This window comes from Symphalangus syndactylus, chromosome 1, assembly GCF_028878055.3.
Source record: "Symphalangus syndactylus isolate Jambi chromosome 1, NHGRI_mSymSyn1-v2.1_pri, whole genome shotgun sequence".
In the NCBI taxonomy this organism is placed as follows: domain Eukaryota; kingdom Metazoa; phylum Chordata; class Mammalia; order Primates; family Hylobatidae; genus Symphalangus; species Symphalangus syndactylus.
In genome coordinates, this window is record NC_072423.2 from 109,560,796 (window position 1) to 109,583,844 (window position 23,049).

At 51.0% G+C, this 23,049-nt stretch overlaps 2 protein-coding genes across 8 annotated transcripts in view; both read right to left on the reverse strand.

The window, feature by feature from the left end:
- Positions 1-819: 819 nt before the first annotated feature.
- On the reverse strand, positions 820-5,006 carry MANF (mesencephalic astrocyte derived neurotrophic factor). Its single transcript, XM_055275708.2, has 4 exons — positions 4,754-5,006; positions 3,834-3,961; positions 2,299-2,440; positions 820-1,258 (listed from the first exon to the last, which is right to left on the reverse strand). The coding sequence occupies exons 1-4, from the start codon at positions 4,989-4,991 to the stop codon at positions 1,074-1,076; spliced, it is 693 nt and encodes a 230-aa protein (XP_055131683.1). The 5' UTR covers positions 4,992-5,006; the 3' UTR covers positions 820-1,073.
- A 971-nt stretch (positions 5,007-5,977) lies between these two features.
- DOCK3 (dedicator of cytokinesis 3) overlaps positions 5,978-23,049 on the reverse strand; it is a 677,098-nt gene continuing 660,026 nt past the window's right edge. For 3 of the 7 annotated variants that reach the window (XM_055275643.2, XM_055275641.2, XM_055275626.2), the window contains exons 50-55: positions 15,551-15,669; positions 14,302-14,389; positions 12,600-12,683; positions 10,600-10,722; positions 9,964-10,046; positions 5,978-9,121 (exon numbers count right to left, since the gene is read on the reverse strand). In XM_055275643.2, the coding sequence (XP_055131618.1) occupies positions 8,612-9,121; positions 9,964-10,046; positions 10,600-10,722; positions 12,600-12,683; positions 14,302-14,389; positions 15,551-15,669 (1,007 nt within the window). In that variant the 3' untranslated portion in view covers positions 5,978-8,611. The remainder of the gene's footprint in view (positions 9,122-9,963; positions 10,047-10,599; positions 10,723-12,599; positions 12,684-14,301; positions 14,390-15,550; positions 15,670-23,049) is intronic. The other 4 variants (XM_055275636.2, XM_055275654.2, XM_055275664.2 and 1 more) reach the window with 4 other exon arrangements.

Genomic DNA, 23,049 nt, shown 5'->3' on the forward strand with positions numbered 1-23,049 from the left:
GGGTTCCACAGCAGCAAGGCCTCCTACAGGCAAACTGAGCTTAGGAGACACAAGTGAAGTGATCTGAGGCAAGAGCAATTCCTTGGAAAGTACTGGTTCTTAGTCCGTCCTTTCAGGTGGTTTCTAAAGGTGTCTTCATTGAGCCACAGCTCACACTAACAACTGGGTTTCCTAAGCACCAATGCCACAGAGAGTGGCCTAAGCAGCAGACTCCAGCAAAACCCTGGACCTCAACTGTTAGACTAATTTAGGGTAAACAAAGGCAAAAGGCTGCTTCCCACTCCCTCTTTGTATAAGCTGACTCCTGCCAGACTTGCAAAAACTGGAACAGACATCAGAGGCTTGGAATGGACAAGAGCAAGTAGGTGGCCAGGCCAACAGCATCTTTACAGAGATGTCAGTGCTGACGTGCACTGTTATTGAAGATATCCTTGTGGAAAACCACACTCCACATACCCCGTCTTGCTTGTACTGAGCCACAATATAAGGCCCTCCAATGTATCCCAGACTCACTCCTCCTAGAGCTGTGGCCTCCAGCTCTCTTGGGTGGGTAAGACAGATACTGTATCAAGGGGCAGGGTATTAAGGGCAGCACCCACCCCCTCCTCCTTTCTGCTGAGTGCCTGCTGCCCTCTAGTGGCACACACCCACACACATCAGCTGGCCCCAGCCCCTATGTCCTGCTCTGGTATTTTCAGCACTGGTGGGTTGAGGGACAAATGGGAATGAATATCCCCCCAGACTGCAACTGGAAAGCATAAACTGGTAGGAGCCTCCTGGGGCAAAACCCCATTTTGGTATTCACTATAATTCTGCAAGGACAGCTAGAAATTTTTTTTCTTTAATAAAAAAATCCTAGACACACTTTGAAGTCCTAGAGTACACCAGCAACAGAAGAAGGGAATCCCCTCATGGGGGTACTGTAGGGCCAGCATCATCAGGAAAGCTCCAGGCTTCACATCTGATACAGTATTGTCAGGAGCCCACTTAAAAAATAAATTACAAAAAGGCTGTTTTGGGAGCAAGCAGTTGAACTGTTTTCTCCCCCTCAGGTGCAACAAAGATTGAGCAGACTACAAATCAGTCCGTGCACTGGCTGCCTTGGGGGCATATTTAGGCATCAGTTCATTTATCTTCCGGATGTAGTCAGACTTTTCTGCACAGCCTTTGCATGTCTCCCCCCAGTCATCCAGAATCTTCTTCAGCTCTTTAACTCGGAGCTTCTTCAGGTCCACTGTGCTCAGGTCGATCTGCTTGTCTGGAGGAGAGAGCAGGGAGAGTCACTGGCTGGGTGGAACACCTGCAGTCCCCCAGTAGTCCCAGAATATGTCACTCCCTGAACGGCCAAACCAGCCCTACTGGTTTCAGAGGAAGAGACATTTCCAGACACATTTACAGGCATGTCAGTGCCTACTGCCCCCACAAGAGGGAACTAGCCTCTTCACCAGGAAGGCTGGCCACATATTGTGTCTACTACAGATATGCAGTGTGAACAAGGATAGGGACAGAGGCCACTGTCCTTATAGGAGAAACATGGTTCCCATCTTCCAAGTGTCTCTGACATAGTCACCACATACTAACAGCTCCAGGCTGGTGACAAAGAGCAGCCCTGCTCAGGTCCTTGAGTTAGGAACTTAACTCTCCATGACCACAGTGACCTGGAGCCAACTGGACCTGTACCAGGAAGACACAAGTAGGCGAACACAGGTCCTTGGCCATTCAAGTTTTTCAGAAGAGGCCCTGACTGTTTCTGAAGACTGGGACTATGTACAACCAGAGACCCAGTCAGCAAGAGAGATGCTGTAGTTCCTAACTCTTGGGCTTGCATGCTTGGACATAGCGTTTCTTTTCAGAATAGTAAAGATCACTGGGACTTCAGAGCTTGCAGCCAGAACCAGCCTGTTAAACCCAAGTCGTACCATGTCCCTTCTCTGCTCAAAAACTCCTAATGCTCCTAACTTCATGCAGATTAAAAGCCCTCACCAGCCTGCAATGCTCTCTGACTTGCCATGCCACTGGCCACCTTTATCCTGCCTGTATCCTCTGCCTGGAATGCTCTTCCATTAGCTGGCCTCTTGGCTAATCCTCACCTCCTTCAAAGTTTGCTGAAATATCACCTCTTCAATAAGGCCTATTCTGACCTCCACCCACTTCCGTGCCAAAGCCCTCCAGCATTTAGCACCATCTGTCATACAATACAATCCACTCGTGACTCTAGCTCACCATTTTCCTCTCCCAGATGGGAAACAAACCCAGAAGGTGCACAGCATTCATTAAGAAAGGACTAGGCATACTCACCATACTTAAGCTCACAGATCTGGCTGTCCTTCTTCTTAAGCTTCTCACAGATCTTCTCCACAGGGATGTGGTGGGCCAGAGGCTTTGATACCTCATTGATGATTTTGGTGGCTGCATCATCTGTGGCCCCGATATAGTAGCACTGGAGCAAGAAAGGACAATGGCCTTCAGAAGGTGCTTGAGAGCCATCTCCTCCAAACATACTGACACCTTGAAACATCATCTCTCTGTAGGGCCTTTTTTTTTTTTTGAGATAGGACTCCCTGTCGCCCAGGCTAGAATGCAGTGGCATGATCATGGCTCCTTACAGCTTCAATCTGTTGGGTGGTGATCCTCCCCTCTCAGCCACTCTAGTAGCTGGGTCTACCGGTGTGGGCCACCACACCCAGCTAATTAAAACAAATTTTTTGAGACAAAGTTTTGCTCTGTCACCCAGGCTGGAGTGCAGTGGCGCAATCTCGGCTCGGCTCACTGCAACCTCCGCCTCCCAGGTTCAAGCAACTCTCCCTGCCTCAGCCTCCTGACCAGCTGGGATTACAGGCGCCTGTCACCATGCCTGGCTAATTTTCCTATTTTTTAGTAGAGATAGGGTTTTGCCATGTTGGCCAGGCTGGTCTTGAACTCCTGACCTCAGGTGAGCCACCCACCTCGGTCTCCCAAAGTGCTAGGATTACAGGTGTGAGCCACCGCGCCTAGCCTAAAAATTTTTTTGTGCAGACAGGATTTCACCACTTTGCCCAGGCTGATCTCAAACTCCTAAGCTCAAGCAATCCTCCCACCTTGCCCTCCCAAAGTGCTAGGATGACAGGCATGAGCCACCGCACCTGGCCCACAGCTGCATTTTTCGATGCCCTGCCTGTACTGGTAGTCAGATTCAGCCAGTGTAAACCCTGGACTCTTAACACATGCTCAGTCCAAGCTGACAGCCACCAAATGAATTTAAGTGTCACCAGGGTTCAAACCTTTAACAGAGAGAAAAGCCAGAGACCGCCAGGGAAATTCAAGTTAGAAAACCCATTGCTTCACTAGGGCTTTTGTCTTGGATTCGGCCTTTGCCTATCCTGTGGGCACCCTGTCACCTTCTCCTGTCCACATACATGCCAAACTCTTTCAGGCCTCTGGGCACTCACACTGCTGTTCCCTGTATGGGATGGTCTTACCCCACTTCAATGATAACCCTTCCTCAGAGAGACTTCTTGGCCACTCTAAATCAGCACCTGCTGGTCCATTTTCTTCATGACACCCAGACACTGCATTATGTGTGTGCCCGGCTGTCACTTCTTTCCCCTGATATTCCCAGTGCCCAGCACATAGTAGATGCTTAATAAAGACTAACAGGATAAAAAAAAAAAATCACAGTTTCAGAACACATGCCGCTTTGAGAAGGACACAGAAGCACTTCAGTCTCACATTAGTTTATGGAGAGAGTAGCTGGCTTCCTGAATAGAGGTGGGCAAGGCCTTTTATCAACCGGCTGGTGAAGCCAAGGGTTAACATGAGCCAGGGCCAGTTGGGGAGGGTCACCAGCTACTTACCAACCGATTCTCTTTGCCTCTTGCTTCCCGGCAGAACTTTATAAGTTCGTTTTCAATAGTGGCTGGTGAGAATGTGACATCTCTGTCTTTGAGGTCCTGGTAAAATCTTCCCAGATAAGAAATACAAACTGGAAAAGAGAGGGACGGGAGATGCTCAGCAATCACCAAGCTGTTCCAATCCACCAGGAAAGAACTCCGCCAGCAATTTTAATAGGAGACACGGAGATGAATCATTAGAGGTGAGCTTTTCCATCACCGATTTTTCTCAGGTGTCTACAGGTAGACAGAACCCGGTTCCAGGTGGCGGGGGTCCCCTGGTACACCCAGGGCATCAAAGGACCAAGCATCACCCAGTGACCTATAAACGACTCCTCCCTGCTCCCTTCATCAAGTTTAAGCCCATGGTGAACACGTGTCCTTGAGAAGGGACTCACTGTGACCTCACAAATGGAGAGACTGGAAGGTGAAGAGAAAAATCAAAATGCTGCTGCTAATTTCCAAATACAACAGCCGACCCAGAGGTGCAGCTTCGTGATCCCAACAGACAGGGAGCAGCACCCATGGCCAGCCCTGGAGCTCCCGACGCCGGACGGGGAGCGGTAACCTCTAGATGGTGCTGGGGACAATAACTCAGGCGTGATGGAGATTTCAAGCCAAGTTTTCAACGGGATCTAGTCTCAACTTTTCTTCGTCGGACCAATGTTTTCTAGGCCCAGGAAAGATTTACTAGGGCGGGCGCCGGGGCCTCCTCATGCAGGCCCCGCCGGGACCCGCCGTCGCCCCCGCCCCCGCCCCCGCCCCCGCCCCCGCCCTCGCCCCCGCCCTCGCCCTCTTGGCCCCGGCCGTCTGGTGATTTTGTGGGGTTCAGCGCCGCCGCCAGAACGGTCACGGAGCGCGGCCTCAGGCCCCCTATCCTGCACCTTCGCAGTCGCCCGGCCGCAGCGCCCGGCAGCCCGGCAGCACGCTCAGAGCCAGCGCCACCGCCAGCCCCTGCGTGGCCCACATCCTCCTCATCCTCCTCATCCTCCTCCGCCGCTGCCGCCGCCGACCGACTGAACCGCACCCGCCGCGCCGCACCGCCTCCAAGTCCCGGCCGCGCGCCGTAGCTCCCCATTGGCGGGGGGCCCTCCGGCGCCCTCCCACACGCCACTTCCCCATTGGTCCACGAGCCGCAAGCCCAGACGGGCGGCTCCACGCTGCCCTCCCTCATTGGCTGGTGGTGTCTGAGCCCTAGACAGTTGTCGGCCGCTGATTGAACGCGGACCGGCCGCAGGAAGCGGCTACAGCAGCGACGGAAGCGGTGTGGGCCGCCATCTTGGATGAGGGCAGCGACTCTGGCTGAGGCCGGGTACTGCTAGCTGAATGGGGTTCGGCCACGCCTTACATCTGTTGAGTTGACCCGCGTACCCCTGCCCTGGGCCCCAGGCTCGCTCGAAAAACCCTGCTGATCTCCTTGCCCGGACTCCGACTCGTGGTGCAGGAGTTCTGGGGTCAGCCAAGACAACAGGTTAGGCAGGAAGGGCGGGCAGCCGCAGGCAAGGCTCAAAGAGGTTTCTTTTTTTCTTCTTTCATTCGCGTGGGCAACGGACCCAATCTTTGAAAGCCCACCTGCTGATCATCCAGCTGACCGGAGCCCGCCGTGCATAGGCTGATAGGAGACGTGCGGGGTGGACGGACTGCGGGACATCCGGAGGAAGGGCTCAAGGCGCGCCAAGCTCAAAGCTGGGCCGCCACTCTAGACCGTGGAGGGAAGCGCCCGGGCCGGATCATCGGTCGAGGACATGGGGTCGCCTCAGAGTGGGAAAGTGAGGGGCTCGGGGGGTGCCCTTACAAGCTCTGAAGCGTGGCTTGGTGGCTGGCCAGCCTCCTCCTGCCTCCCCGGCTAGGGCCTCGGGGGTCCCCCGCTGCCGTGGGGCTTCCTGAGTGGGGTCCCGGGAATCACTAGAGAAGCACTGGAGGATGTTTCCTTTTCGACTGCCCTTCAAGTGCCCTGCTGGCTGCCTGCCTTGAAGGCAGGATGCGGGAAGGGTTGGCTCTCCTCAGTGCAGAAAGGACATGTCTATGGGGCTAAAAAGGGCTTGGAGCCCGGCGACAAGGGTTGGAGAGGGGCACATCCTCTGCTCCCATTCAGTGAATTCAGTGGATCAGTATCACGTATTTATCTTTAATTCACATCACAGCAGTCAAGGAAGTGGGGAAAGGGGGGAAAAATCAAGTGGCAGATATTTACATCTAAAATTCACATTACTTGTTGGATTTTGAACATGCTACCACAATATATACAGTAAAATACCTCTTGGGACAATGGTACAAATTTTGTTTCGTTTAACTTTGCTTTTCTGGTACAGGTAAGATCACTTTTAAATCACTTTTTTTCTTTAAACATGAATACACAAAAGAAATGGTTAGAAGTTTCCTTGTTTTAAATAAGCACAGAATGCGGGAGGTTAAAAACACATTTATAGGGCTGAATACCAATTGGACATCACACTCTATACATTTTTTGCTCAAATTCCTGTACAAATACACAGCATTCAAATAGGTATTTACAAATAAGCTTGAAAGAATGAAAATCAGTATTTTACAGTCTTTTCAAAGGGTTCTCATCTCTGGCCTCCCATTTCCCCTCAGACTGACTAATTCTCCAACAAAAGGGATTTCAGAATGTGTCCTTTTCATTCAGTTAGGGAAAATGGAGAGGGAAAACAAACGGTTTCACCTTGCATAATGCGAAGCCAGATGAACCCATACTCCCCTCCCTACCTCTTGTGCCACCAAGTGGAGAAGGTAGCTGTTCTTACGTGATGACTGCCTTGTCCAGGGATTGACGTTCAGAAGTGCCTTAAAATCTAAGCCCTCCTACCTATAAATCAAATCTGAAGCTAGCCCCTAACCCTCTAACATCTGTGAACAACAGATGGTCCAGCGATTGAAGCTTGCAAATGAATGTAGGCTGAGAAGCAGGCCAGCCCTTTGAGGTGAGGGCTGCTGTGACTGACCCACATCCTCAGCAGCCTTCTGCCCCACTCTGCCTGCAGTGAACCTGGTGGTATCAGAAGGGACCCACACTGGTGATAAACCCCCAGAAAAACCCTGGAGGTAATTTAGACCTCCATCTTTCCCAGTAGGTTATTAGCATTTCTGTTAAACAAGCTGGGGTTTGTTTACAAGAGAAAAACACACTGACCGTGGCCTTTACTGTCTGGAAAGAGGGGCAGTGGAGAAGGGACAAGGGGCTCAGGCCCAGGGCCTGGTTGTGGAGGTCACACAGGCCAGCAGAAGAGGAACTGGGGGCAACACACCTGCCCAACAAGGCAGCCTTGTGACCATCATTAATGTGAACTCGAGCAAATAAAAGAAAAAAAATATTTTGTAGGTTTTTTTTTTTTTAAGTAACTTAAAAGCACCCTGGTAAAGTACTACTATACCCACCTGACCCTATCCCCCCAAATAATAAACTGAGAGGAAAATCAGTGCCCTGACTTGAATGAGGTTCCTCTAAAGACACCACTGCTCTGCTTTATAGTTTCCTATAAAGACACCAACAGACTGGGGAGACTGGAGAAACTGCCCTCCTGCCAGCCCCGAACCCTGAGTGGTGGTCCCCATGGCCTAGAGCGGGTTGCTGTATGTGGCCACTTGGGAGATGACAATTCTACCTGCATGGCTATCTGCTTCCAAAAGGAGAAGCCCCCTCCCACCCTCTTTACCCAGGAGCCTGCTGAACCTGACCACATGTCCTCAGGGCCTGGAAGCCTGGCTAGGCAGCCAACCCCACGGCTCAGAGGTAGTGCTGAAAATCCCTGATTCAGGAGCTGATGGTAGGCATTCTGGATGCTTCTGAAAGCTTCGAGGATTTCCGGCGCCTGCCACACCCCACACTCACTCTTACACCATTCTCTCTACCACATAGGAAGGGGACCAGCTCCCCCTAGGAGGAAGGTAGCTAGGATAGCCCCTCTGGCTCCATACCTTCACTCAAACCCCAGAGGGTGGGAGATAACCCTTGCAGATCCAGTCACCACTGGGGCTCCTGTGGGGCATGAGGTGTTTCAAGAATGGAAGGGAGCAAATGGTCAGAAATAATGTGATGGAGAGAAAAATCCAAGGTGGAGTAGGAGATGGCTGGCCCATTGAACCCCGGCAGTGCCCTGGGCATGCGGTTAGGCCAGTCACATGCCTGAGCCAGCAGGTTGGTCCAGCCAGCCCCTCAGTAGCACACTCCTGGATGGAAGAGGGGCAGGTTGGCAGGCATTTGTGCAAAACGGCTTGTGGCCCTTTTTCCACCTGTGACATGTCTATATGGTCCTTGCAATCCCTGAATGCAACCATGAACTCTTCTGTCCATACAGCAAAGGAAGAGGTCCTTAGTGCAATTTCCATTCTGTGCATCTCTACCCTGGAGGGAGGGCCTGGGCTCCCACTCCTGGGCCCTGCAGTGTGGCAAAGTGATTCTGTCTGTGCAATTTCTCCATATAGCTCCACATGGTCCAGAACTGCAGGAGGAAGAAAGCATCTACTGCATAAAGGAAAGAAAGGAAAACCCATAGAAATGGAAATGTAAAAAAAAGGGAAGCCACAACCCTTCATGCTGCTGTGGCCTCTGTACATGGCAACACATGAGTTCACGGCAGTAGAACGGAGACTTGGGGGTAGTTCTCTCTTGAGTGCCAAGCCTCTCTGGCTCCCTGGGGTGGGGCTGGGGGACTTGCTTTTCAGACCTGGAGTGATTGGCAAGCTGCTTACTGAGGGCGGCATCCCAGCCGCCTCGTTGCCCCTCACTGCTCCCCTCGGCCGTGCTCCCAGGCCATGCGGGCCTGCTCCTCCTTAGCGCTCCCAGGAGGCAATGAAGCCTTGCGGTGCAGGCCTCGAGGCCTCTCAGTCTCTTCACGCAGCAGCACCCCCTCATCGTGCTCCAGGGCCGGCAGGCGGGGGTGGTAGGGCTTGGGTGGCAGCGCAGGCGGGTCCATGGGGTCCTGAGGGATGACGCACCCTGGGGCTGAGTGGCTTCGGCATGGCTGGGCCTTGATGGAGTCCAGGACAGCAGACTCAGAGAGGCTGTAGTGGACAGGGAGGTAGGGTGCCTCAAGATCTTCGTCAGCATTCCAGGCCTGGCTCGGCATGGAGTCCATGGTGTCGGTGCGAGGTGGGGCCTCCGAGGAGTGCCCAAAGTTACTCTCACTCAAGGAGGACACGCCGCTGCTGGCACTGCCGGACAGCGTAGAGTTGCTGCCGTCCAGACCTGACTGGGGGCTTGTGGGGGAGGCTGGGATAGGGTGGAGAGGAGACTGCGAAGGAAAGGGTGGGCATGTTAGAATCCCTCTCTCCAGACAGGCTGACTTGCCTGCCATGGGAAGACCAAGAGCCTGCTTATGAATGAACTTTAACCCTCATCAACAGCATGTTTCTTGTTTCTTCAGCAGCAAGCTCCCAGCTCCTCCCACCACCCCCAAGCCAGTGGAACTCCAGAATCATCTGCATTTCTGTGGCCAAAAAATTGCCTTGCCCTGGCTGCTGGGCATTGGTGCCCCCTGGTCCCAGGTCCCAGGCTGCCGTCGGTGGCTCTGGGATACTGACATAAAGGCTGGGTCATCAGGCCTGTTGAGCGGGGGGGGGCAGAAAGAACCCTGGTGGGCCATGGACCAGAGGAATGTATTCTGCTGCTAAAATCTGTGATAGACTCAGTCTTTTCCAATTTGCAGACAAGCTAACAGGAAATTTTACTCTCCTGAGTTTTCCATAAAGTTCTTGCTTTTACTGAATTCTAGTTTGAAATGCTCTCTGATCCACCACAGGAACATTTGTTTAGCTAGCGAACTACGGTGTGTTGATACCTTGGTGCTGGCTGAGAGCCCCCAGGTTTCCCAGTGCTCACTGCCCACACACTCTTGGTACCGTGTGTTGTTGTCTCCAGGACCCTCTGATCTCCCTGCCCTCATCACATTTGCTGCAGGACACAAGTGTGCACCTGCAGCTCAAGTGTGGCTCTGGCCATCCCCAGCTTCTGCCAGGCTGGGGAGAGAGGTGAAGGGGAGGGCTCCAGTTCCTCCTGTAGACCCCAAGGGTGGTTCTAGAGCAGACGAGGTGACTCATCTCACAGCCTGGTGGGGCTGCCGCTTCAGTACATTACCTTGCGCAGGGTCCGGGCAGGGAGGGCTGGGGGGGTATCACCCAGAGGGTGGTGGAAGGCGTCAAAGTGTAGGGAGTAATGACCTGCAAAGGGAACAGAACCAGAGCCTCAGCTGGGGGCCCTGCACAGGCTTCATGCCAGCACCATCTTGCTGGGCCAACTGGGCAGGCATGAGAAGAGCCCCCTGGGGACCCCTCAGCATTGAGGGCTATGGATAAACCTCTCTTTACACTGGCCTTCTCCAAAACACAGGCTGCTGGGGTAAAAGAAACTCACTCCACACAAGAAGTCAGAAAAGTTGAGTGCTTCAGAGTCTGCGGAACAGGCCTCAGGCAGCGGCAGCTCTAGCCCACTGCTAGGCGATGAGACAGTCTGGTGAGAAGTGTGCCTGGCACAGTCAATTCCATTGTCTTCAGCCTTCTGGTTGGGATGGCCTTCCTGAGCTAACCTGCTGTACTCAGAAACCTCACTGACCCCAAAGCCCAGCAGGATCCTTCCTGTGGTGGGAGTGTTTTTGCTTTGGCTGAGTCGGCCCAGAGAATGGCCCATCTTCTCAGCTTAGATGGCTGTTGCTGTGGCCCTTGAGCAGAGTCTGAGACCAGGGACTATTGGGGGACCCGCTGGAGGTCTTCTTACCATGCAGCAGGCTTCGGGGAGGCACTGGGGGGGCCAGGATGCACCCCATATGGGCAGACAGGAAGGGCTGGGCCTCTTGGGCTCCGCTATCCAGACTCCAGCTGCTGGGGGCTGCTGGCACAGCTGAAGGGTGGAAACAGATGGCATGAAGGGAGGTTACTTCTCGAGCCACCCTCTGGGAGAAGTACAGCTTGTGGCTTCTCTAGTGTGCACCATGTATCCAGCACATGTGTGGGGCATGCCAGCACCTGGAACTAAAAACACTGGCCAAGCAAGGCACTGTGGCCCACAGGGGAGAGTGGCCAGGGATTGAAGCTGCTTAAGAGGAGGGCAACAGAGTGAGCTTATGTCTAAAGAGTATTCAGGATGAGATAGCTGAATGTGCAGCAAAGAGTGAACACCTGCAGCCTCTGGGATCTGCCAGGAGGAGAAGAGAAAACAGGACAGAAGAGTAGAGATGAGAATGAGAGAATATAGAGAGAGCACAGGACATAGAGCTCCTTGCCAAAGTCTAGAGTCAGCTCTCCTACTGCCCAGGCTCAGTGGGAAAAGCAGGGAGCAAGGACAGGTACCTGTTGGAAGAAACTGCAGCCCAGATCCAGCTGGACCCACTGCTTCCTAACAGGAGGAGGGAGGGCTGTGGAGCCGATGAGTACCCTTTGGCGTCTACAGAACCCCAGTTCCTAGCACCCACATGCCATGGATGCAGGGGTGCAGTGGGCCCAAGATAAAAGGAAGCACAGAGTGCCCTTCTGTGTTAAAGAAGGAGTCCACTGCCAGAATACTGTCCCCTCAGCCACAGTTGGGATGACAGACTTTTCAGGAGGAGAGACGAATGATGGCTGGACCTTGGGGTCTGAGGGTGCCACTCTGTAGAAGCAGCAATGGACATGTGAATTCTCTTGGCCAGCTCCTCCTAGAGAACAAATACCAGCAAAAATAATTATGTCCTTTCTCTGTTGGAGCCAGGCAACTCTCCCCTTTGGGCTATTAGCAGCAGAGAAGCGGCTCACAATCCAGGTGCTGTCACTGGATTTGTTCTAAGGCCGTGGTAGCTACATTGAGCCTGAGGTGGCTGAGGTTTGGGTTCTTCCTGGTCTACACACAGAGATGGGAATTTCAGCGTCTAATGGGAACTGAGAGGCTTTGAAAGGGAAGGAGCTAGAGTCTGTCCTTTGAAAAGGATGTGGCCAGAGGGGCTGGGCCCCCTCAGCTGTCCAGGGATAAGACTGTGACATCCATCATCCTCTTCTTCCTCGTTGCTCAGGAGCTGGCGTGAGCTTGCAGCAGAACACAGGGTAAAACTCCACTGTCTAAACAGCCTCAGTTCTGAGAATTGCCCCATCTCCTGGTATGGTTGATGGCTGGTGGCAGGAAGGAGGGGTGTGCCAGCGATTGAGTTGCAGGCAAAGACACTTAGCTGTTGCCTGAAAGGAGGAAAGAATTCTGCATCTAATGAGCATCAGGTGGATTTCACCAAATAGCCTCCTTAGAGAGCCTGAGCCATCCCAAGAACAGGCCCACTTACCTGTTGGTGAGGCTCCCTGTACCTTCCCCTCTCTGCCAAAAAAAGCACCTTCTCCATAAAAAGCCACCAAAGAAATATCAGGGAATAGGAAGCTTGGAAATGGGTCTGGGCGGCTTCCCTAAAGGGGTTCTGACCGCCCAGGATCTCAGATGCACACCTAGCTCTGGAAGAATTATGGGGTGCAGATGTTCACCCACAAGGGCTCAAAGGAGCTCTAGGGCAGGAAGGCTATGGGAGAAGAAAGCTTACAGGGCTGTAATGGTTTACAAAAGGGTGCCTGCCTGAGTGACTCCACATAAACCAGAAGCCATCAAGTTTGCCCTGCAGCCTGATGTCTATGAGCAGTGGGGCCAGTAGACCTTTGCCATGTAGCACAAGTGCACTGGGGCTAGAGGGAAGGCTAATATAGAATGACTTATCCTAGGAAAAGAGGGGTGATCCCAACAGGTATCCTGTCGCCTCCCTCTCTCACCATTAACAACTGTCCAGCACTGGCCTGAGGCCGCCAGTGCATAGCCCGTGGTCCTGAAGGCAGGCTCGCCTGATCTGGAAGTCACTGCATGGCAAAAAAGAGATACCTGTAAGTGAGAGATGTAGTCCTCATGGGATTCAGAACCCTGATGGACAAGAGAATGATGACAAGTATGTACAGTTCCTGCCCTGGAGGATCCAGGTAGAGACTTAGGGAGCTATACTCTGGCCTGTGTGTTGCCACTAGGCAAATGTCTGATTAGCTGCCTTCTAAATGCTGGCCTTGTGGTATGGATATGCTTGCTCTGGGTTCAGCCTCTGTTGTGAGACAACCCTCCTTTCCTTCCACACCTAGGGGTGGGCGTGTCCAGCTCCTTGATGTAGTCGTAGTCTGGCCTTGGCCTGAGGCCTGAAGCGCTAATGTGTCTGGTTGGGGTAGGGTCCTGGTCTGGCCACCAGCACCTGTTTGAACTCTAAGCCTGTCTAGACTCTTGGCTACTTCTGACGTTGCTCTGCATCTCAGCTGAAGAAATGCCACTGTGGATTCTGGCCCTTCAGGCGAAAAAGACACTCTCTGTTGGGCCACAGGTGCAGAAGTCCAAGAAGCTGCATGTTTTCGGGATATACGACCTTGAAGCTATGAAGGCATCTTCAGCCAGTCACCAGGCCCTTTGTGGCGGGGCACCCAGCTTCAGTGCCCATCAGTGTTTTGTCTCTTTAAAGAGGACACAGAGGTATGTCTTCCATGATGAGCAAAGGCGGAGCATAACAGTGGGGACAGCACATAGCACTCGATGAACAGATACAATCATAACGTGATGTTGACAGTTTCGGAGGGACATGTTCTGATGGAATAGGGATGACAGGTTGTATTGGTGGGAACTGAATGTGCCCTAAACTCCATTAGATGGAGCAGCTAAGCAGAGAACCTGTGAGGAGGGGGGCGGATATGAGGCCAGGTTCTGGGTGGCAGGAAGGCTCAGCACTTAGTATTATTCTGTTAAAATTAACTCAGATCTCTGTGTCTGAGATCTGAGTCTGCTTCTTCCATTGGCTTGCAGAAGCAGAACACAGGGTAAAATAGCCCACTCTCTAAATAGCCACAGGTCTAAGGAGGATTGCTCAGTCTCACAGTATGGTTGGTGGCCTTGCAATAAAAGATGAATTCACAGCAGCTGCTGGCCAGAGTGGCTACAGGAGGACTGGACTCCTTTGGGGCACCCTGGGCTTCACTTGGAGAAGCCTGCCTTTGGGAAATAGCATGTCTTTCCCCTTCCTCTTGGGGCTTGTTTGGCCACGACCTGTTCTGAGCTCCAAGGAAAGATCCCTGAGGGCCCAAGCTGAGAGGGACCAAAGGGGCCACAAGGCCTGCTGAATTCTGGGGGTGGCCGGGAGGAGTCTAGGGAAGTAGTTGTCTACAGTTTGCAAACAGAAGCCCAAGTTTCCATAAAGGTGGGCTCAGGGCAGGAGGCAGCTGGGACCTCTTTGAGGGTAGGCCCTGAGGAAGGAGGGAACAGGATATAAACCTTAGCATCAAGTCAGACATGGGTTAAATAGTGAGCACAAGAATTGGTCAGAATTCTGGACAGACAGACCTGAGTGTTGAAGTATGGCTTAGCCCTGGCCAGCTGGTACTCAGGGACAAGAGTCAGACACTCAGGATGGGGACAGACATGAGGGGAAGGCCACCTGGGGAACAATACCTTTTTCAGCCACAGACAGATTGGGATCACTGCAGGGTTTGCAGGCTCCGACCACTTGCTGGAACAGGGCTCGCTGGAAATTCGGCGGCTGAAGGAAGGAGATAAACATTATAGAGAGTGAAAACAACCAGTTATATCTTGGGAGGCAGTGTTGTGGGCCACAAGAGACAGGACACTACAAGATCAGACAGGGAAAACAAAGCAGTGGCACAGCTCACACTTGAGATATATTGAGACCTCCAGGCCAGCCCTAGGAAAGACTGTCCAGGGTGTCTGGTTCTCAGTACTTCTATACACAATATTTGTGATACCATCCTCCAGTATCTGGCTAGGACCCAGGTTGTCTTATGTAGGGCCCAAGAAACAGAACATAGCTACCTGGGAGCATCTGTTTGCATCCTTTTGTCTGGCCAGAGAGATCCCCACTTCCCCATGAGCATGACAGGTTTAGCCTCCTGGAGAGGCCCTGCACAGGCCCATGCTAGCACCGAAGGTAGACGAAAGGACAGTATCAAGCCTAGAGTCACAGACAAGACTTGCTGTTTTGATGGGCAGCTGCCAAGCAGACCTCATCCCTCTATCTGGCAGAGCCAACCAGGCACAGGGAGGTACCACTAAGAAACTCCTGGCATTTTGAGGCTAGGTAATGGTCACTGAGATGTGACTTTTATGGATCCTGATAGAAGGGCAGGGGCAGACTGCCCAAGAGAGGGAGTTAATCCCTACAGCTTCTTGATCAAGGTCCCCAGGCAGAGCATTTGGAGAGCTGTGCAAATGGCATGTAGAACAGCCCCAGCAGGTAGTGAGGGACTTCAGTTGGATGGATGAATAAAAGAGGCAGAGTTTGCTCCAGTGAGGATGCCCCACAAATAGGGAGGAAGAACATCTTCCAGACCAATGTGTCCACCACTGCCTTCTCAGAACAGGCTGTAAAGAACCAATTACTTCTGCTAGACTGTTTAGGGATGAGGAGTCCAGGAATCTGGTGGGAAGGACAGATAGCTACATGAGCAATGCTGGTTCCAATGGTGGTTCCTGCCACCATTCTACTCACGCCTACACTCTGTCTGGATTGCTGGTCCTCAGGTTCACTGCACTCCACATCCAGGAGCCCAGCGGCCTTTTGAGGGATCTTACAGTGGAATGAGAGAGGCATGTAGGACAATGCAGAAGGCCCAGCAAATGCAAGGAGGGAAGTACAGGCTAACACACTTGCAGCAGAGGACAGTCAGTGTGGTGGGTCTATTACCTGTCCATTCTCCAGGATGGCTGCTGGATACATGGCGCTGCTTGGGCGGTCTCGGTATGTGGGCAGCAACAACATCATTTCACGGGCATGGCGGTACTTATCTGGCAGAGAGGGAGAGCCTGTAACCAAGTGAGAACAATCAAGCACAGATGACAAGCCACAGATGGAGGGTCCAGCAGTCAAGCATCCTCAGGACTAGGGAACCAGGGTAGGTGTCCCTTGCAGTTAGGATGAGGATGAACTCAGCAAGCACAGGAGGAATGAAGCAGAGCCTGGTTGTTAGATGGTGGCAGTGGCTGCACCTCATGTCCCAGCCAAGGCTGACATACGGCAGGCTGGTGAGATGCAGATCCGCTGACAGAGCCCCCACCATGCTCAGAAGCAGAGAGTGAGGAGAGTTAAGAACTGGAGCAGGGTGGCTAGGGGCTCCCTGCAACCAGCACTGTCAGGAAATGGGTGTGGCCTGTATGCTGGGCTCTCCTGGGGTCCAGGCATGGGAACAGGCCAGCTTGCAATGGAGACACTCACACAGAGACAGAGACACTCAGATAACATTGAGTGTTATTACTTGACATACTGTGTCTTTACGCACTTACCTTCTCCTGACACCACTGGCCCTGTTCTCACCTGGCTCCCTACGGCCTTTTCTCAGAGGCTTCTCCCTCCCAGATTCTAGGTCCCAGCACCTGGCCTCTGCCTTCCTGCCAGTCTTACTGCAGCCCTAGAGCCAGGCTGGCTGGGGGCCAGGGCTCTGCACACAGGTTGCTCTCCAGGGTTTGGCTCTGTGACACTTGCCCTTCCGTGAACTCAGCGTTCATGGAACTAATGTGGAAATTATGGGGCTTTAACTCAGGCTCTTTAGTTGACTTGATTCATGTTCTACTCCTGTGAGGCCTTTGCAGTGATTTCCCCTAGTCTGAGGGACTGTTATGGAGCCACACCATGCCACATGTGGTGTGACTGAGTCCCCATGGGTTCAGGCCATAGCCGTAGGTCCAGGAACTTGTCAACCCATGGTCCTCGAGAAGATCTTCCACAGAAGCAGTAAGAGTAACTTGCTGGCTTTCCTGGGGGAATGGGTAATTTGGAAGGCCCTCCAAATGTGCTCATTGTACCAGATACCAGCATATCCATGAGAAACCACTGGGGGAGTCGGAGCCCTCACAGGAGGATCACCTGGACCTCAAGCCTCTGCCTGGCTCTTATGGTTGAAACCCCTCTCTGGGATGTCCTCTGAGTGAAGTTGGGTAGTTTAGACCAACCCATGGACTCCAGCTGAATCTGCAGCTGGGGTCAATCTGCAGCTCCTAGAGGCTCTGTGTCTCTGGAACTCAGGGTCTCTGGGGCTTTCCTTTGAGTGTGCAGTGCCAGCACTGTCAGGACACAGCTAAAAATATGTCTTCTTCAGCCAGGTTGCCACGGGAGTCCTTGAGAAATTCCTCTTGTATTCATTTCAGTCCAAGAAGATGAGGCTAAAATACTTTGAAGAAGTCAGCATAATAAATATCAGTAATGTAACTTTTTCCACAGTTGGTCTGAGTGATCCTGTTTGTAGAACCTCAGGGCTGGCTTTAAGACCCAGTCATTAAAAAATGTCCTTACAATTGTAAGAGAATGACTAAAATACGATTTTTAAAACTCGACCTGAATTGCTATTTTGTGATTTTACTGGTTTCTATGTTCTCTTTTAGAACCCGTACTCTTAGGCAACCTCAAGAAGATGGCTATGTAAAGAGAAATGAAAAAAGCACCTATTCTCACTGACCGATATAGAGCTTTCCCAGCAAGAAACTCTCAGAATGCTTCCTGAGCATTGCAGTCCACAGCTCTAGACAGGACTACTCTCTGTTCAGTATGCACCGAAAAACACACAGTACCTTTAGACCAACTCAGTAACATCAAACTCATATCTGATGCCCATTCCACACCAAGCATGTGGTTGGAACCTGGTATACTGTCTTGCTCAGGTTGTCCATGGTCTCCCACCTCATGGAGCTCACAGCCTGGCTCATAAAGAAAACCCCACATCTGCATACTCAATATCCTGATCCGTGTGAGGGTGTTAGGATGGAGATACAGAAGCCTGAAGGCTGTAGCCAGGGCTCAGGGGCTCTGCTGAAGATTCAGACTTATGTTATGGTGGTCTCTCTGGGCTATGGTGGCCACAAAGGGGTGCTCTGTGCCACCACTAAAATTTTTAACTCTACCACTTCACTTCCCTCCCCCTGCCCTCTGCCCTGGGCAGCCAATCCCATGGTAAGAGAAGGTGATGGTTACTTTTAATGAAAACATTTGAACAACACAAGGGTTTCTGTGTTCATAAGACTTCTGAATTATGTGAGTTGTAGTCTAGTAAATCCCAGTGTCAATGAATTACTTAAGGATTATTCAAAATCCCTGTTTCCTAGCTCCAATCAGCCTTTTGATCAGCAGGGGGAGCTGTCAACTCACAAGAGTTTAGGTGAAAAAAGCACCTATTCTCACTGACCGATATAGAGCTTTCCCAGCAAGAAACTCTCAGAATGCTTCCTGAGCATTGCAGCCCACAGCTCTAGACAGGACTACTCTCTGTTCAGTATGCACCGAAAAACACACAGCACCTTTAGACCAACTCAGTAACATCAAACCCATATCTGATGCCCATTCCACACCAAGCGTGTGATTGGAACCTGGTATACTGTCTTGCTCAGGTTGTCCATGGTCTCCCACCTCATGGAGCTCACAGCCTGGCTCATAAAGAAAACCCCACATCTGCATACTCAATATCCTGATCCATGTGAGGGGCCTTGCAGGCCATTCCTCTCAGACATTTCCAAAGCAACAGGAATCACAGCAGCGTCCATGGGTATGGCATGGAAGACCACTGGTCTCATGACCACTCTTGGGAGTAGGGGAAGTAACCCCAATGCAAAGGACTTCCCTCAAGATCACCTTTATGAAAGCTTTCCCCTCCCTGGTAATACCAAACACAAACTTCAAACAGAGTGGACTGTTTCCTCCCTTCTTTGCCCAGAGTGCATCTACTACAACATCTATTACATACATTTGAAAGTATCAGTCTTTCTGTATGATGCCATGTCACACAGACCCTTCTATTTTGTCTCCCAGGGCCTAACACTGCTTGATGGATGTAGGACTTGCACCTTTCTCCAGATGAGCCTGCACATGGATTGTATGGAAGTTGTGGTCTAGAAGGGACTTGCTTTCTTTCTTACTGCCTCTGATCTTGTCACTATTCTCTTTGGGCCCAGTTCTGTTTAACCATTTTATTTTTGCACTTAATGTTTACCCCCAAAAGGGAAGGGGCTTCTCTCAGCCTTCTTCTGTGTGATATTCTGGAGTTTGGCCATTGTGACAGCTCATCTCCAAAAATGGTTACCATCAACACCTTCCGTCCCAAAACACACACGCCATTCCTTACAACATGAGGTGTAATCTCATTCCTCTTTCTGGTATCTGGGTTGACATTAGTGACTTGAGGAGGCAATAGAAACGTGGGGACTTCCTGGGACATCCAAGGCTGGGTAAAAAGGGGCCTTGAGACTTCTTCCTGGATCTCTTGGAATGCTTTCTCTGGGGAAAATCAGCTGCCATGCTGTGAGAAGCCTAAGTCACATGGAAAGGTCATATGTAGGAGCTCAAGTTGACAGCCCCAGTCGCACCCCGAGCTGACCACCAGCATCAATTGCCAGCCATGTATGTGAGCCATCTCGAATATCCAGCCCAGCTGAGCTTTTAGATGATTCCAGCCAGTGACGTCTGACACCAAGTGAGAATTGCTCAGTGAGCCCTGTAAACCCACAGAATAAGAGATCATAATAGATTGTTTTGAGAAGTTTTGGGCGTGGTTTATTATGCAGCAACAGATAACCAAGCCATTTGAAGTAAAAATGAGTTATTTCCAAACAAGGAGAAGATAATTTCTCTCTATTCAGCACTGACACAGTGCACCACCTGCCCCTAAGGCAAGAGCCATGCAGGTTCCTCACTGAGCATTCAGTAAAAGCTTGATAAGTGAATAAATCAGTCAACAGCTGGAAGGAAAAGGTGGTAACCATCAGCCTGTGAGGTCCCCAATAGCAGGGCCTACTTATTCCTCCTCTTTCTTCTTTTCAGGACACTAAGTATCTGGAACAGCCTAGAGGAATGTTCAGAGTGCAATTGAGTTCAAATGTCCATCCTTGGTTGCCTTCCGTGTTTTATCAATCATCATGATTCAGAGCTCTGTCCTCAGCAAGAATACCAGATAAAGTCTTAGATATGTCAGAACATATCTTAGAGACACTTTTAGGTTAGGGAAAAAAACAAAACCAGAAGGGATTACATAATCTGTTTCTGCAGCTCTATTCAGGACTATTTACCTGAAGACACTGTAAATGCCAACCTCAACTGTGGCATTCATGGCTCAGGGTTTCTTTTTATTCCCAAGGCCATCTTTCAGTGTGCCTTCTTGATAACACATATCACTGCTCCTTCTCTATGTCTGCAGCCTTCACATACTGAAAATCTTCAGCATGCACCAATCTTTTGGTTCATTTGTCCTATTTAGTACTAGAAATGTCTGCTTTCTTTTTTTTTTTTTTTGAGACGGAGTCTCGCTCTGTCGCCCAGGCTGGAGTGCAGTGGCGCAATCTCGGCTCACTGCAAGCTCCGCCTCCCGGGTTCACGCCATTCTCCTGCCTCAGCCTCTCCTAGTAGCTGGGACTACAGGCGCCCGCCACCACGCCCGGCTAATTTTTTGTATTTTTAGTAGAGACGGGGTTTCACCGTGGTCTCGATCTCCTGACCTCATGATCCGCCCGCCTCGGCCTCCCAAAGTGCTGGGATTACAAGCGTGAGCCACCGCGCCCAGCCGAAATGTCTGCTTTCAAATGCTGGCTCCCCTTCTCTGACCTCAGAGTCCATGCTAGGGAGGAAAAATGGGCAGTGGAATGGGCATGAGAGTGAGGGCTGGTGAGTGTAAAGATCTGTGCCCCAAACTTAGCTTGGCCATGAACTGGCTAGGTGGCCTTAATTCCCTTGCCCTGGAAATGAGGGCTTGGTCTGAATACTTCAGGTGAAGTCTGACTGTGCCTGCTGCAACCTTACTCCACTTCCCTCTACAATCTGCCAAGGCTTTTCCCAGGTGGTCACTGCATCTTTTCACTGTGCCATATAGCCATCACTCCTACTGTGGGCTTCTCTCCATCACTCCTACTGTGGGCTTCATGGGTTTGTGTGCTTTGGAGAGCTTCTTTTCTTAATGACTTCCCATGTCATACATTTGTGCTATTACATCAATGAGACGTAGATTTTCACATAGTCCCATATTTCTTGGAGGCTTTGTTCATTTATTTTTACTCTTTTTTCTCTAAACTCTTTTCGCTTCATTTCATTCATTTGATCTTCAATCACTGATACCCTTTCTTCCAGTTGATCGAATCAGCTACTGAAGCTTGTGCATGCGTCACGTCATTCTCATGCCATGGTTTTCAGCTCCATCAGCTCATTTAAGGTCTTCTCTACACTGTTTATTCTAGTTAGCCATTCATCTACTCTTTTTTCAAGGTTTTTAGCTTCTTTGCAATGGGTTCAAACATCCTCCTTTAGCTTGGAGAAGTTTGTTATTACCGATCATCTGAAGCCTTCTTCTCTCAACTTGTCAAAGTCATTCTCCATCCAGCTTTGTTCCATTGCTGGCGAGGAGCTGCGTTTCTTTGGAGAAGAAGTGCTCTGATTTTTAGAATTTTCAGCTTTTCTGCTTTGGTTTCTCCCCATCTTTGTGGTTTTATCTACCTTTGGTCTTTGATGATGATGACGTACAGATGGGGTTTTTGTGTGGCTGTCCTTTCTGTTTGTTAGTTTTCCTTCTAACAGTCAGGACCCTCAGCTGCAGGTCTGTTGGAGTTTGATGGAGGTCCACTCCAGACCTTGTTTGCCTGGGTATCACCAGTGGAGGCTGCAGAACAGCAAATGTTGCTGTCTGATCCTTCACTCTGGAAGCTTTGTCTCAGAGGGGCACCCTGCCATAGGAGGTGTCAGTCGCCCCCTACTGGGAGGTGCCTCCCAGTTAGGCTCCTGGGGGGTCAGGGACCCACTTGAGGAGGCAGTCTGTCCGTTCTCAGATCTTAAACTCTGTGCTGGGAGAACCACTACTCCCTTCAAAGCTGTCAGACAGGGACGTTTAAGTCTGCAGAAGTTTCTGCTGCCTTTTGTTCAGCTATGCCCTGCCCCTAGAGGTGGAGCCTACAGAGGCAGGCAGGCCTCCTTGAGCTGCAGTGGGCTCCACCCAGTTCGAGCTTCCCAGCCGCTTTGTTTACCTACTCGAGCCTCAGCAACGGTGGATGCCCCTCCTGCAGCCTCACTGCCTCCTTGCAGTTCGATCTCAGACTGCTGTGCTAGCAGTGAGAGAGGCTCCGTGGGCATGGGATCCCCTGAGTCAGGCGCAGGATATAATCTCCTGGTGTGCCCTTTGCTAAGGCCATTGGAAAACTGCAGTATTAGGGTGGGAGTGTCCCGATTTTCCAGGTACCGTCTGTCATGGCTTCCCTTTGCTAGGAAAGGTAACTCCCCGACCCCTTGCACTTCCCGGGTGAGGCGATGACCCACCCTGCTCCGTGGGCTGCACCAAGTGTCTGACAAGCCCCTGTGAGATGAACCCGGTACCTCAGTTGGAAATGCAGAAATCACCTGTCTTCTGCATCACTCACGCTGGGAGCTGCAGACTGGTTCTGTTCCTATTCATGATGGGGAGAATGGAACCAAATTGGAAAACACTCTTCAGGATATTTTCTAGGAGAACTTCCCCAACCTATCGAGGCAGGCCAACATTCAAATTCAGGAAATATAGAGAACACCACAAAGATATTCCTCGAGAAGAGCAACTCCAAGACACATAATTGTCAGATTCACCAAAGTTGAAATGAAGGAAAAAATGTTAAGGGCCGCAGAGAGAAAGGTTGAGTTACCCACAAAGGGAAGCCCATCAGACTAACAGCAGATCTCTCAGCAGAAACTCTACAAGACAGAAGAGAGTGGGGGCCAATATTCAACATTCTTAAAGAAAAGAATTTTCAACTCAGAAGCCAAACTAAGCTTCATAAGTGAAGGAGAAATAAAATCCTTTACAGACAAACAAATGCTGAGAGATTTTGTCACCACCAGGCCTACCTTACAAGAGCTCCTGAAGGAAGCACTAAACATGGAAAGGAACAACTGGTACCAGCCACTGCAAAAACATGCCAAATTGTAAAGACCATCGATGCTAGGAAGAAACTGCATCAACTAACGAGCAAAATAACCAGCTAACATCATAATGACAGGATCAAATTCACACATAACAATATTAACCTTAAATGTAAATGGGCTAAATGCTCCAATTAAAAGACACAGACTGGCAAATTGGATAAAGAGTCAAGACCCATCAGTGTGCTGTATTCAGGAGACCCATCTCACATGCAGAAACACACATAGGCTCAAAATAAAGGGATGGAGGAAGATCTACCAAGCAAATGGAAAAC